The sequence below is a fragment of the Pantherophis guttatus genome, chromosome 2 (assembly GCF_059756535.1).
Source record: "Pantherophis guttatus breed Tessera chromosome 2, ASM5975653v1, whole genome shotgun sequence".
NCBI classification, from domain to species: Eukaryota; Metazoa; Chordata; class Lepidosauria; order Squamata; family Colubridae; genus Pantherophis; species Pantherophis guttatus.
This window is the reverse complement of record NC_142064.1, coordinates 249,725,588-249,738,635: the sequence shown is the minus strand read 5'-3', so window position 1 is coordinate 249,738,635 and position 13,048 is coordinate 249,725,588. Positions and strand designations below refer to the sequence as shown.

The following is a 13,048-nucleotide window of genomic DNA, read 5'->3' as shown; positions in this document are numbered from 1 at the left end:
TAACAGCTATTTGTTTTTAAAAGCAGACCTGGTTGCTCAAGTCTTAAACTTGCCTCTTTCCTCTGTTGTGAAGTATCTCTTCATTTCAGCAATATAATCTGGGCCAGAATGACTGAGAAGCATTGATTTGTCAATATTCAAACCTTTGGAAAACATGATCTTCTAGAAATCAAAGCAAAATGCCAAATCTGTCCTACATCCTTGGTTGTAACCATCACACTGCCTTATAATGAGCCTGCATCTTTCATCTATCTAGCCTATTTCAACTTTTCCAACTAGTTGTCCTCCAGATATATTGAATGTCCATTCTCTTAATTCCCAAGAAGCAGGGTCTACCTACAGATACGGAAAGTTAAATTCAGAAGTGGGCTTCAGCAGGTTCTGACCAATTCTGGAGAACTGGTAGTGGAAATTTTGAGTAGTTCGGAGAGCCGGTAGTAAAAATTCTGACTGGCCCTGTCCCCATCTATTCTCTGCCTCCCGAGTCCCAGCTGATCGGGAAGAAATGGGGATTTTGCAGTAACCTTCCCCTGGAATGGGGAGGGAATAGAGATTTTACAGTATCCTTCCCCTGCCACGCCCACCAAGCCACACCCACCAAGCCATTCCACGCCCACCAAGCCACACTCACAGAACCAGTAGTAAAAATTTTTGAAACCCACCACTGAATTCCATCATATCACGTCTTTATCCTAGGTTTGGAAAATTGGTTACCCAAGTAGCAGCAGCAGCAGCCCTCTTAAAAAATAAGCTTAATTTCTTTTCCCAGGAGATATTCAAATCTGGCGCACAACTACTCCACAACATGGGTCATATCCTTTGTACGTCATCTCATTGTGTTTTAGGGAGTTCTTAAATATGGGAAAAAAATATTGGATAAATGGGATGTACAGGTAATTCTCAACGTATGACCTCAATGCACCCCAAAATTCCTGTTGCTAAGTGAGACAGTTGTTAAATGAGTTTTGCCTCATTTTACGACCTTTCTTGCCACCGTAGTTAAGTGAAACATGGCACTTTTAATGTTAATAACGCCGTTGTTAAATGAATCCGGCTTCCCCATTGACTTTCCTTGTCAGAAGGTCGCAAAAGGTGATCACGTAAGCCTGGGACACTGCAACTGTCATAAATATGAATCAGTTGCCAAGTGTCCAAATTTTGATCACGTGACATGGAGATGGTGAGTGTGAAAACGGTAATAAGTCACCTTTTTGAGTGCCATTGTAACTTTGAATGATCACTAAACGAATGGTTGTATGTCAAGGACTACCTGTATTTACATTAATTCTGCGCGCATACAAAGTCTTCATCATGAATTCTGCAAAACAACAAAAGATGAAAAGACTCAGAATCCTCAGTGTAGGTGAATTTGTGAATGATCTCAATACTTATCATATCATTTATCATATATGCGGTAACATATTTCTCCTCAAAAGGTTGGAAATAAAAGAGCTGTCAGGGTTCCAAGTAACACCCCCAACGAAAGAAGACTCCGAGGCTAGAAGTTCCTCAAAGTTCCATTTTATTAGAGATGTCATATTGGCACATCTGGGAAAACCCAAATCTGAAAGCTTCCGGGTTTTCCTCACCCACAAGAAAGTTCAAGACCTTGCCCGCATCTCCCACATGTCCACACAGCTCCAATCAATGCACTGTCCCAACTGCAGATGCTTCCCAGTCACACCACTCCAGGTGCAGAGCAGAATGTCCTTGACTCTCAAAGAAAAGAATGTTATTATGGCTAGATATCTCTCCAACTCCATACAATCCCCCCTCCCAGTTTCCCACAGCACTACATGCAGCCCTGAAGATCCAAAAGAAAAGATGGCTTCCAGGATTGACAAGAGCATTGGCTGAAGAATGAACACAACTGACTTTGTTCTTTCTTTCTAGATACTACCTGGAATGTATCTCTCAGTGTGAAATTTCTGCAACTTCACTTAAACTTCCATTCTCGCACACCGGCTTCCTTTAGTTCCGCCTTATGCCAGCCGGTATCTTCAAGTCAGTGCCAACCTGAACCTCCTGTCTATACCATCACCCATGTAAGTGACTTCTTGTCTCAAGAGGAGGGATTTGGAATAGTTTCCAGAAATAACTCAATCATGACTGTTGAGTGAGGAAAGCCTAAGAAATGATGTTGTATTTCAGAGATGGTATTCAGCCGGTTCGGACCAGTTCAGGTGAACCTGTAGCGGAAATTTTGAGTAGTTTGGAGAACCAGCAAATACCACCTCTGGCTGGCCCCGCCCTCCTACCCCGCCATTCCCTGTCCTATGGTCCTTTGTTTTTTAGCTCAGCTGATTCGCACGGCAGAGTAGATTGCTGCGCCTCAGCTGAGCTAAACAACGGCTCAGCTCATTAGCGCTGACACCGAAGGCGGTCTTTGAGTGCTGCGCATGCGTGTGAAGCGCGCTCTCATAGAACTGGTAGGAAAAGATTTGGAATCCCACCACTGATCTGGACGGTAGCTGAAGAATGTATCCTGGATTTAATTCAAGGTTATGTTTTTGCAGACAGGGGGATCTGCCTTGGGTGAAATGAACCTCATTCTTCCTTGGACAGTCTCGAGAAGTTGTGTGCTGGTAAGGACTAGCTTCCGTTCTTTTTTTTTTTCTTTTTCTTTTTTTTTAAATTTGATTTATATGCTGCCCTTCTCCGGAGACTCAGGGCGGCTTACAATGCGTTAAGCAATAGCCTTCATACTTAGTATGTATACTTTGTATATTTATACAAAGTATACTTTGTATATTTATACAAAGTCAGTTTATTGCCCCCATAATCTGGGTCCTCATTTTACCTACCTTAGAAAGGATGGAAGGCTGAGTCAACCTTGAGCCTTGGAGAGATTCGAACCAGCAGTAATTTCAGGCAGCAGATGTAAGTGGATGTTAATTAGTCTGCTGAGCCACCAGAGCTCCGTTCTTCCTTTTAGAATAGAATAGAATAACAGAGTTGGAAGGGACCTTGGATGTCTTCTAGTTCAACCCCTTGCTTAAGCAGGAAACCCTTACACCACTTCAGACAAATGGTTTTGATCCTATGACGGTGGGGATGCTGTAATAGTTATACAACTGGTGAGGACCAGTTGTAAGTCACTTTTTTCCAGTGCCCTAACTTTGAACGGTCATTGAACAAATTATTCTAAATCAAGGACTACTTGTACCTGCAAATTAGCCAACAAGTTGATAAGAATAAAATGCCAGTTCAACAGGAGCATAGAGGTGTCCATTAACACACTTCATCATTATGCGGGTAGTCCTCGACAAATGAGCCTAACATTTCTGTTGTTAAGTGAGACATTTGTTAAAGTGAGTTTTGCCCCATTTTATGACCATTCTTGCCTCACCTTGTTAGGTGAATCAGTGCAGTTGATAAGTTAGTGACCCAGTTGTTAAGTGAATCTGGCTTCCCCATTGACTTTACTTGTCAGAAGGTCGCAAAGGGGGAATCACATGACCTTGGGACACAGCAACGGTCATAAATATGAACCAGTTGCCAAGCACTTGAATTTTGATCACATGATCATGGGGATGCTGCAAAGCTCATAACTGTGAAAAAGAGTCATAAGTCTTACCAGAAAATTATAGTAAAGAAGATACATATTTGATTATTCATATAATAACAGCGGCTAGAATTGTATTTGCAAAAAATTGGAAAGCAGATAAAATCCCATTGGAAGGAGAAATTATAAAGAAAATTTTAAAGTGTGCAGAAATGAATAGATTAACATTGAGAATAAAGGAGTCAATGTATTCCAAGACATGGGAAAAAATTTATGATTGGTTAGAAAGGAAATATGAATAAGAGTATAGAGATAAAATAGAGAACAGATGGGAGAAAACAATTAAAAAAAATAGATACCCAGATGATGCCAAGTAAAAGGAGAAAGCGGGGTGGGGGTAAAAGGGGAAAAAAGTGAGATATTATAAAAACGTACCTCGAAACCTGACAGTACTCAAATGATGAAATAAAAATAAATATTAATTGAATAAGAAATTGAAATGAGAATAAAGATAATTAGAAAATTGCAGCTGCTCAAATACCACTTTAGATTGAACTGAAAACGGAAACAACAAGAGAGAGGGGAAGGAGTAGAGAGAGAGGAAGGGAGAAGAGGGGAGAGGAGAGAAGAGGAGAAAGAAGAAAGGGAAAAGGAGAGGAAGAAGAAGGAGGGGAAAGAGGAGTAGAAGAGAAGGTTAGAAGGGGGGGAAGAAGAGAGGAGTGGGGAAAGGGAAGGGGAAGTAGGGAAGAGAAGGAGAGGAAGAACAAAGGAAGTAGGAGGAGAAACAGGAAGGAAGAGAAAGGGAGGAGAAGAAGAAAGGTTGGAGTAAAGATAAATGGTAAAAGAGCAGCCCCGAAAAAGTAAAAATGAAAAATGAAAGTTAAAAGATAAGATGAATGAAAAATGATGGATAAATGACCGTACATGTAAATGTGTTTATGAGAAATAAAAATAAAAAACTTTTTTCAAAAAAAAAGTCACATTTTTTCAGTGCCGTTGTAACTCAATGGTCACTAAATGAACTGTTGTAAATCGAGGACTATCTATACTGAGTTCCATTGTCCTATTCCACCTCTTTTTTCTTTTTTTTTTCACTTGTTAGGTCTGGCGTTCTGATGTACAGTTCGCTGGGAAGCGACTCCTGTGTCCGGATGGTAAGTTACAAGATTGTTCTGTCAGGAATAGAGTGAATAAAGAGGAGATTGTGCGATCCTATTGTGAAAAATGGCCATTATATTGTGTCTTCTGCGGTGCTTCTTGGAAGGTAGAGACAGCAACCCTGGGTCTTCTCGCCAACGGTTGGAGTTATGTCTTGCTCAGATATTTGGAAAAAAAAATCCAGATCTTAAAGAAACAAGCTAGAGGACGTACGGAAGGGCCGACAATGGTGATTCAAGCCAATGACTCAGAAAAGCATTAAGGCATTCTTGAGAAAGCAGATTAGTTACAGCATTCTGAGGAATTATTACTAGCACTCCTTTCCTTCTTTTGAACAAGAAGAAATAAGATGATAATTCCAATTAAAGATTAATATCTTTAGGGAAAGCACAGACAACAATGTTGCAATGTGGATAGCAGATCCATTTTCTCCATTTTTGTGTTTTTCCAGCCTTACATTCAGTCCATCCTCTTTCCTTATGACTTTGTAATATTTTATTTACAAAAATTAAAAAAAATTGATTAAAAATTGCCTAGCATGAAAATAATGAATCAGATATACTGTATTTTTTTGGAGTATAAGACCCATCGGAGTATAAGACGCACCTTAGTTTTTGGGGAGGAAAATAGGGGGGAAAAAATTCTACCTACCAGGTATTCATCTGGCTAGCGTCCTTACTCTGTGCACTAATGTGCTCAACTCCAGCATATTAGTTCGCTGGTTTTGAGCAATGGTTTTTTATCCCTTGGTTGGGGATAAAAAACAGCTTCTCAAACACAGCTGATCGTCAGAGAGAGAAGCAATGAGAAAAGCAGTCGAAGTGCGGAAGATCGCTTCACTCGTTAGCGCCTTGTTAGGGCTGAAAAAAAGCTTCGAAAAAGCAACATTCGGAGTATAAGACGCACCCAAATTTTCAACCTCTTTTAGGGGGGAAAAAGTAGGTCTTATACTCCGAAAAATACGTAATCCCCTGACATATTGTACAGGAAAGGAAAATAATTATGCTGCAAAATTCAGAGGCGTGCTTTTCAAAACATGCCTGAGTTCTGTATGTGTTCAGCTAATCAACCATTCTTTCTTTGGTTATCACAGTGTTTTTCAAACCAGGCAACTTTAAGATGTGTGGATTTCAATTGGCTGGAGAATTCCGGAAGTCGAAATCCACACATCTTAAAATCGCCAGGTTTGAAAAAAACATCAATTCCCTTTCTCGTGCTTTTTATACCCTAATTTTCCTTCCCACTTCCAAAAGAATTTTAGTGCAAACTGAACATGCTCAGTCATCATTTGTAGGATTTTCCTTCCTGAGATGTTTATTTCCCTTTGGGGTTCAATTTGGGACGTGTTGCCATTTCCTTAAACTTGCTAATGGTTTCCTTGTCTATGTGGACGGTGCTGTCTTAGTTACACAAGGGTCAACTCTTTAAAAAAAAGATTCACTGTAGTATTTAAATTTTCCTCAACCTGACGTCTTCCAGAAGTGTTCGACCACACAGGACCAGGCAGATCAGAGGTGTCAAACTCAATTTCATTGTGGGCCACATCAGGGCTGTAGTTGACCTCGAGGGCTGACTGGGTGTGGCCAACTGGTGGGTGTGGTCAGATGGGTGGGCGTGGTCAGCTTGACGCCACTCCCCAAACTGCTGGCATGTTTCCTCTTTGCCTTGGTTAGACCGGGCCGAAGCCACGCTGGCCCGATGTTTCCTCTTCGCATTGGGTAGACTGGGTCAAAGCGAGGTGGTAGATTGGACCGAAGCGATACGGGTCGGATCCTTACATTTTCCAGGATGGCCCCGCGGGCTGAGTCCGACCACATCACATGCCAAATCCGGCCTGCAGGCCTTGAGTTTGACACCCCTGAGATACATGGTCCAAGGAACTTTACTTTACTTTACTTTACTTTTATTTGATTTGTATACCGCCCTACTCCCGAAGGACACAGGGCGGTGAACAGCCAACAATAAAATACATGCATATAAAATTTAAAAAACAGAAATAAAATTGAATTAAATAGTTTGGCCCAGACAGATTAAAACCCCAATCAATTTAAAACAGATTTAAACTTTGAAGATTAAAAGATATTAAAAATAAGCAGTCCTTGACTTACAATCACAACTGAGAACAGAATTCCCATTGTTAAGTAAAGAGGTTGTTAGGTGAATCGTGCCTAATTTTACAACCATTTTGCCAATGTTGTTAAGCGGATCATTGCAATGGAAAAAGTTAATCCTGCGGTCTTTAAGTAAATCTGGCGTTTCCCATTGACTTTGCTTGCTACATAGAAGCTGGCTGGGAAGATAGTAAATGGCATTCACGTTACCTCAGGATACCGCAAACATCGTAAATACATGCCGGATGCCGAGCAAACAAATTGTGATCACATGACCTTGGGATTGCTATGTTGGTTGTAAGTGTGAGGACGGGTTGTAAGTCACGTTTTTCAGTGCCGTTGTAACTTTGAATGGTCACTAAATGAATGGTTGTATCATGTTGAGAACTACCTGTACTGTATATACATCTGACAAGCCCAGATTGGAGAAAACTGATAAGCAGGAGATATCACATGAATACATTTCTGCAGAAATGCATAAGTAATCAAGAATTGCTGTACTTTCTATAGCGATTTTACATCACTTTCCTTCAAATTTCTTTTTTCTGCTAGTTTCTCACCGACGCTGGGGACTGCTGGCCTTTGCGGTAGGTTTGGGCCTAGGGTTGCTGGCTTTGGCAATCTACCTGATTCACTGGAATACGCACAGACTCCGTAGAGGTAAAAAAGCATCAGAAGAACTGATTTATAATGGGCGTGGGTGGATATGACTCTATACTTTTGCCAATCTCAAGCAGCGAAGCAGAAAATATGATTTTGCAGCAGAGACCTGTCAGTTTCATGAGAAATTTGAGTCTCATAGTCAGCCAGAAGGATAATAACTTTTTGCAAAATGCATAGACTTGATACACATTTAATGCTAAATGTGGTTGGTTTGTTGGTTTTCCTCATAGCACAATACAAGCAGCAGTCTTTGGGTTATGACTGGTCACTTAGTGATCGTTTGAAGCTATAACAGATCCTTTTAAAAAATCTACTTACGACCTGCATTCAAAGTTCACATAGCAAACTAGGCTTAATGACCGTGGTGTTTGCGTAATGATTGCAGCAAAAAAGATTGTAAAATTGGTTGTGATCACATGACCCACTTAATCACTACGATGACTTACAACCAAAATTGCAATAATTACAATTGTAAGTTGAGGATTATCTGTATGCAAATTTGATAATCAGGGCTCAATATTTCAAGATCCTGGGACACGTACACCGTATTTGCTTGGTATTACATATAGAACAGTCCACACTAACTTGTTTAATAATCCATATTTTAAAACTATCACTGTTCTGGTTTAATGTTGTATCTACATGGATCTAAGTGTTAATTAAAGAAAACTCAAGCAGACTAAAATGGAACATGTACTGGGGAAGATGGCATAGAGAGAAAGGCTAAAAAGAAGTGAATTTAAGTTGATTCAGGTGCATTGAGGTGAACTTACTTTAAGGAATTATTTCTAAGGCTTCCAAATGTGGATTATTAAAAAAACCCTCTACCTTTACCATTTGTCTTGTCTTTGAGATAAATATGTCAAATGCATGGGAAGTTTCCTACTTGCTTCTTTGAGTATTTTTATTTATATTTTCTTTTCTTCTCATACAACATGCCAAGTAGCTTAATCTTAGAAGATCCAATCAAATATCTTTATTATGGTCTCTGACTAGCCTTTACAATAAGAGTACAGTAAAAAAAGAGAAATAGTTTAGCACATCAGTTTGTTGTTGCGGAAGGAAAAAATAATAATAGGATAATAAAACAACCTAGGGGGATGCGGTGGCTCAGCGGCTAAGACGCTGAGCTTGTCGATCAAAAGGTCGGCAGTTCAGCGGTTCGAATCCCTAGTGCCGCGTAATGGGGTGAGCTCCCGTTACTTGTCCCAAGTTCTGCCAACCTAGCAGTTCGAAAGCACATAAACAAATGCAAGTAGAAAAATAGGGACCACCTTTGGTGGGAAGGTAACAGTGTTCCGTGCACCTTTGGTGTTTAATCATGCCGGCTACATAACCACGGACAGCACTGGCTCTTCGGCCTTGTAACGGAGATGAGCACCGCCCCCTAGAGTCGGGAACGACTAGCACATATATGCGAGGGGAACCTTTACCTTTACCTAAAACAACCTAGCTAATTAAAAATTTTGGAAGATCAGTTTTTTTCCTCGGCTGATTATTAGATTCCAACAAGCAAAGACCCAAGATCCTGTAAGAAGCATTTCTCATCCCTTTCATTTCTGTTTCTCTTCCAGACGCACCTTGCTGTCACCATTCCCGTCCCATCCTGCTCATCTATTCTCCTGATTCAGAGGAACACAAACAGTTGGTCTGCTCCTTTGCCGCATTGTTGCAGTCGGCGCTGGGCTGCCCTGTGCTATTGGACCTCTGGGAGTTGGGCCACGTGGGACGACTGGGCATCTTGCCCTGGGTGTATGCCCAACGGGAACTCGTGAGTCGCAAGCAGGGCCAGGTGCTACTGCTGTGGAGCGCGGGCAGTGCCAATGCTTATGGACTCTGGCAAGGAGAAGCAAGTAGCCCTGATAGGAAAGCTCCAGAGCCCTATGACCTCTTTGGGGCGGCCATGGCCTGTTTACAAGGTGAACTTCAGGGTACTGCTGGAATGGTCCAGCGATGTGACTGGGTAATTACTTATTTCAGTAAACTGTGTGACCGGCGGAATATTCCACGTGCTCTGCGCCTTCTTCCCCGTTACCGCCTGCCTCAGGACTTGCCAGATCTGGTTGGGCTCCTGCAGGGCAACTCCAGCTCAGGACCCAGCTGGCTCCATGCTAGTGCCAAAGCTCTTGTGTGCCATCTGTTCAAAGCCGAGAAGAAGAGGAGTTCACGGAAACAGCGGAATCAGCCATGGAACAAGAACATCAGGAGACTGGAAGAATCCCTGTTCCCCCTTGCTCAACCCAAGGTGCAGGGGCCAAGCTGCGCTTGAGGGCTGTGGACTAAAGGTGTATTGCAAAATGGGATTGATCCCACTGGTTATCCGTAGGCAGAAGGTATTCATTGGGCCTCAGAAGAGTTGGCTTCCTTATGGTGCCTAAGAAATGGCATCTGTAATCATCTTGGCCGGTAAATCCAATGCCACAAAAAAAAAAAAAAAGAGGAAGGGGGCCAGCTCAGCTAAACGTAAAGCAGAGAGATTTCTCTGGGTGTGCTAGAGACCGCCCCCCCCACATCACCTGGTGGTCATGGCATCTGTTGCCATAGAGATGACAGAGTACTGCGAAGAAGAGGTCGTGGCCTTGCTGCTGAAAGCAGGATGGTGCAATATGAATGTTGTGGGCAGTCGTGTGAGTGATTCACAGGGGCTGCTTCCTAGCAAATTCCTCCTGGAGGATAGTAAGCTTGTCAAAAGGCAGCTAGGTTAGGCTCAGGGAAGAGGATCTTGTTGCAAAGCTAGATGGACTAAACGAAGAGGCTAAATTCCCTGCTTTGTTCAACGTCCATCATTTCAGGACTCCTAACCCACAGAAGGTAGAGAACATCTCTGACACTTTTCAGAATGTTCGGGGGGTTTTTTTCTTTTCTTTTCGAAACATGATGGGTCCTTAACATTTCTATTTGTAGAGACGCAAAGACCAGCACAAAGAAGCCTGCAGATAGTGATTTCCTAGATCAGTGATGGCTAACCTTTTCCGGACTTAATGCCCAAAGTGTGCACGAATGCGTGTGCATGCACCCCCAAAATGCAATGTGCATATGGCCTTGCATATGTGCCCTGCGCATGCACCCTCAAGCCCTGCATGCGCCCCACCCCCTGCGCATGCTCATGTGGCCCCCCTGCATGCACCCCACCCCCCACGCATGCACAGCAGAGACCTGAAGACCAGCTGGATGGCGGGAGGCACGTGCACATGCATGGCAGAGCTGAGCTGGGGTGACGGCTCATGTGCCCACAGAGAGGGTGCTGCGTGCCACTTCTGGCACTCATGCCATAGTTTCGCCATCACGGTCCTAGATAGTACACTAAGGGTTGTTTCCAACTGTTGAGTAGAGGTTCTCTCGATCTACCTATGAACTGGCCAAAAGCTATGCCAGCAGGGAGTCAGCTGTCCCCATTACCTATCCGAATTCTGTCATCCGTCAATGCAGCCTCCTGACTCCCTTCAAGGAAATGGGGTGACCCAACAGATTTTATGCCCCTTAGAACTGCTCTGGAGGGAGAGTCAGAATATGTGGGAAAACACTATTTGAACACCGGTACATCTGAAGAAGAATCTTCTAGCTAGAGAAGATAAGCCTTTTTCCTCCTAAGCTGAGGACAAGATGATGGCAGCATCAAGGGGATATCACAGAACAAAAGGGTATTCTCAGAGTGCGTTGTTGCGGTGTGCAAGCAAGTGGGAACAGGACTTACAAAGTCGTACAATTAGGTGAATTTAAATGTAATCCGCTACCCACTTGCCTCGCTTTTGACAACTCTGTTTCCAAACCAGCAAAACAAGCATGTTGCTAGGAGAATTGTAAGAAATCTTTATTTTGTTTTGTGTGCTTAATCTGCAGAGGTTTGTTGCTCAGGTCCTACATCTGTTTTTGGTGCTGCTATCTTGAAATACAATAATAAAAATGTTTTTTAAAGGAAATTTATTTATTTATTTATTTATTTATTTATTTTATTTATTTATTATATTTCTATACCGCCTTTCTCCCGTAGGACTCAAGGCGGTGTACAATCAAGAAAAATATAGACACACAAACATCGTAAAATTGCTAATTAAAATTATTACTTAGTTTGGTCAATTAAATAAAACCCAGAATTAGATAACATTTAAAAAATCATTCACATGTTCGTATGTTTAGCCCCGCCTGTTGGAACATCAGGGTCTTGAGGGCACGGCGGAAAGCACGGAGATCAGGGATATTCCGTATCTCCGGGGGCAGTTCATTCCAAAGGGTTGGAGCCCCCACAGAGAAGGCCCTCCCCCTGGGAGTCGCCAGTCGACATAATTTGACTGACGGTACCCTGAGTAGTCCCTCCCTGTGAGAACGAACTGGTCGGTGTTCCAAAATTCCAAAATCCAAAGGGCACTTTTCTGCTTTAGGTATCTACAACACTGTACTGATGGTCTCTTAAAAAGTAGAAACCTTGATCAACTAAAGTCACCATGCCTTATTTTAAAGTATTTCTGTGGCCCTCATGGTTTTGAAAGTAAGCTTGCCAATCTTTTCGATGAATAACCCCCTGATGGAAGGGCTGTCAGTGTCATTCCATAATGCAGCTTTAGGCCAACTTGTGGCCTTTCAAATACATCGTTTTTACAGCTTCCAGACCTAACCATGTTGGTTTAGAATTCTGATTAGATCCAACATATCTGGAAGACAACAGATTGGGGAAAACTGTCCTAATGACTTTGGACAATTGGCTCTTCCATTTAAAATAGTTTTGTACCTCAGGATCTATTATTGTTTATTTCTATTTAGATCTAATTCTAGATCCACATTCACATGCAAATCCATTCACATATACAGGTAGGTGACTTGACTTACGACCACAATTGAGACCAAAGTTTCTGTTGGTAAGTGAGACATTTGTTAAGTGAATTTTGCCCCATTTTATGATCTGTCTTGCCTCGGTTGTTAAGTAAATCACTGCTGTCGTTAAGTTAGCAACATGGTTGTTAAGTGAATCTGGCTTCCCCATGGACTTTGCTTGTCTGAAAGTCGCAAAAGGTGATTATGTGATCCTGGGACACTGCAACCGTCATAATAAATACATGCCTGTTACCAAGCATCCCAATTTTGATCAGGTGAGCACAGGGAACGGTACAAAGGTTATAAGTGTGAAAAATGGTCCTAAATCACTTTTTTCAGTGCTGTTGTAACAACAAATGGTTATAAGCCAAGGACTACCTATATACCATACAGGGCTTGAGGTTTGTTTTTTTAAACTTCCTTATATGTCTTTTCATTTCATCGTTCAAATGACCCAATATAATGAATGTATAAATAAAGGCACATTTCTGCTTCATGATAAAACATATCTGATCAATAGCTAACAATCAGCCTGAAAAAAAACATAAGTCATGGGTCAGGACGTGGATTCACCTTCCTGTATTACAATCTCTGCACAAGAACTGGAGGCCGTCCATGACTTTGTGTACCTCGCCTCAACTATCTCTGACACTCCCTCTTTAGATACTGAGCTGAATAAACATATTGGTAAAGCGGCCACCACATTTTCCAGACTTACAAAGTGAACATGGCTTAATAAGCTGATGGAACATACAAAGATCCAGGTCTATAGAGCCTGCGCCCTGAGCACACTCTTGTACTG

The 13,048-nt window shown here is 42.0% G+C and overlaps 1 protein-coding gene across 1 annotated transcript in view; it reads left to right on the top strand.

Annotated features, from left to right (window-relative positions):
* IL17RE (interleukin 17 receptor E) overlaps window positions 1–11,357 on the top strand; it is a 37,641-nt gene extending 26,284 nt beyond the window's left edge. The window contains exons 14-18 of the mRNA XM_034431738.3: window positions 1,894–2,045; window positions 2,517–2,585; window positions 4,608–4,659; window positions 7,327–7,434; window positions 9,012–11,357. Coding sequence (XP_034287629.2) covers window positions 1,894–2,045; window positions 2,517–2,585; window positions 4,608–4,659; window positions 7,327–7,434; window positions 9,012–9,706 — 1,076 coding nt within the window. The 3' untranslated portion in view covers window positions 9,707–11,357. The remainder of the gene's footprint in view (window positions 1–1,893; window positions 2,046–2,516; window positions 2,586–4,607; window positions 4,660–7,326; window positions 7,435–9,011) is intronic.
* The last annotated feature ends 1,691 nt before the right edge of the window (window positions 11,358–13,048 follow it).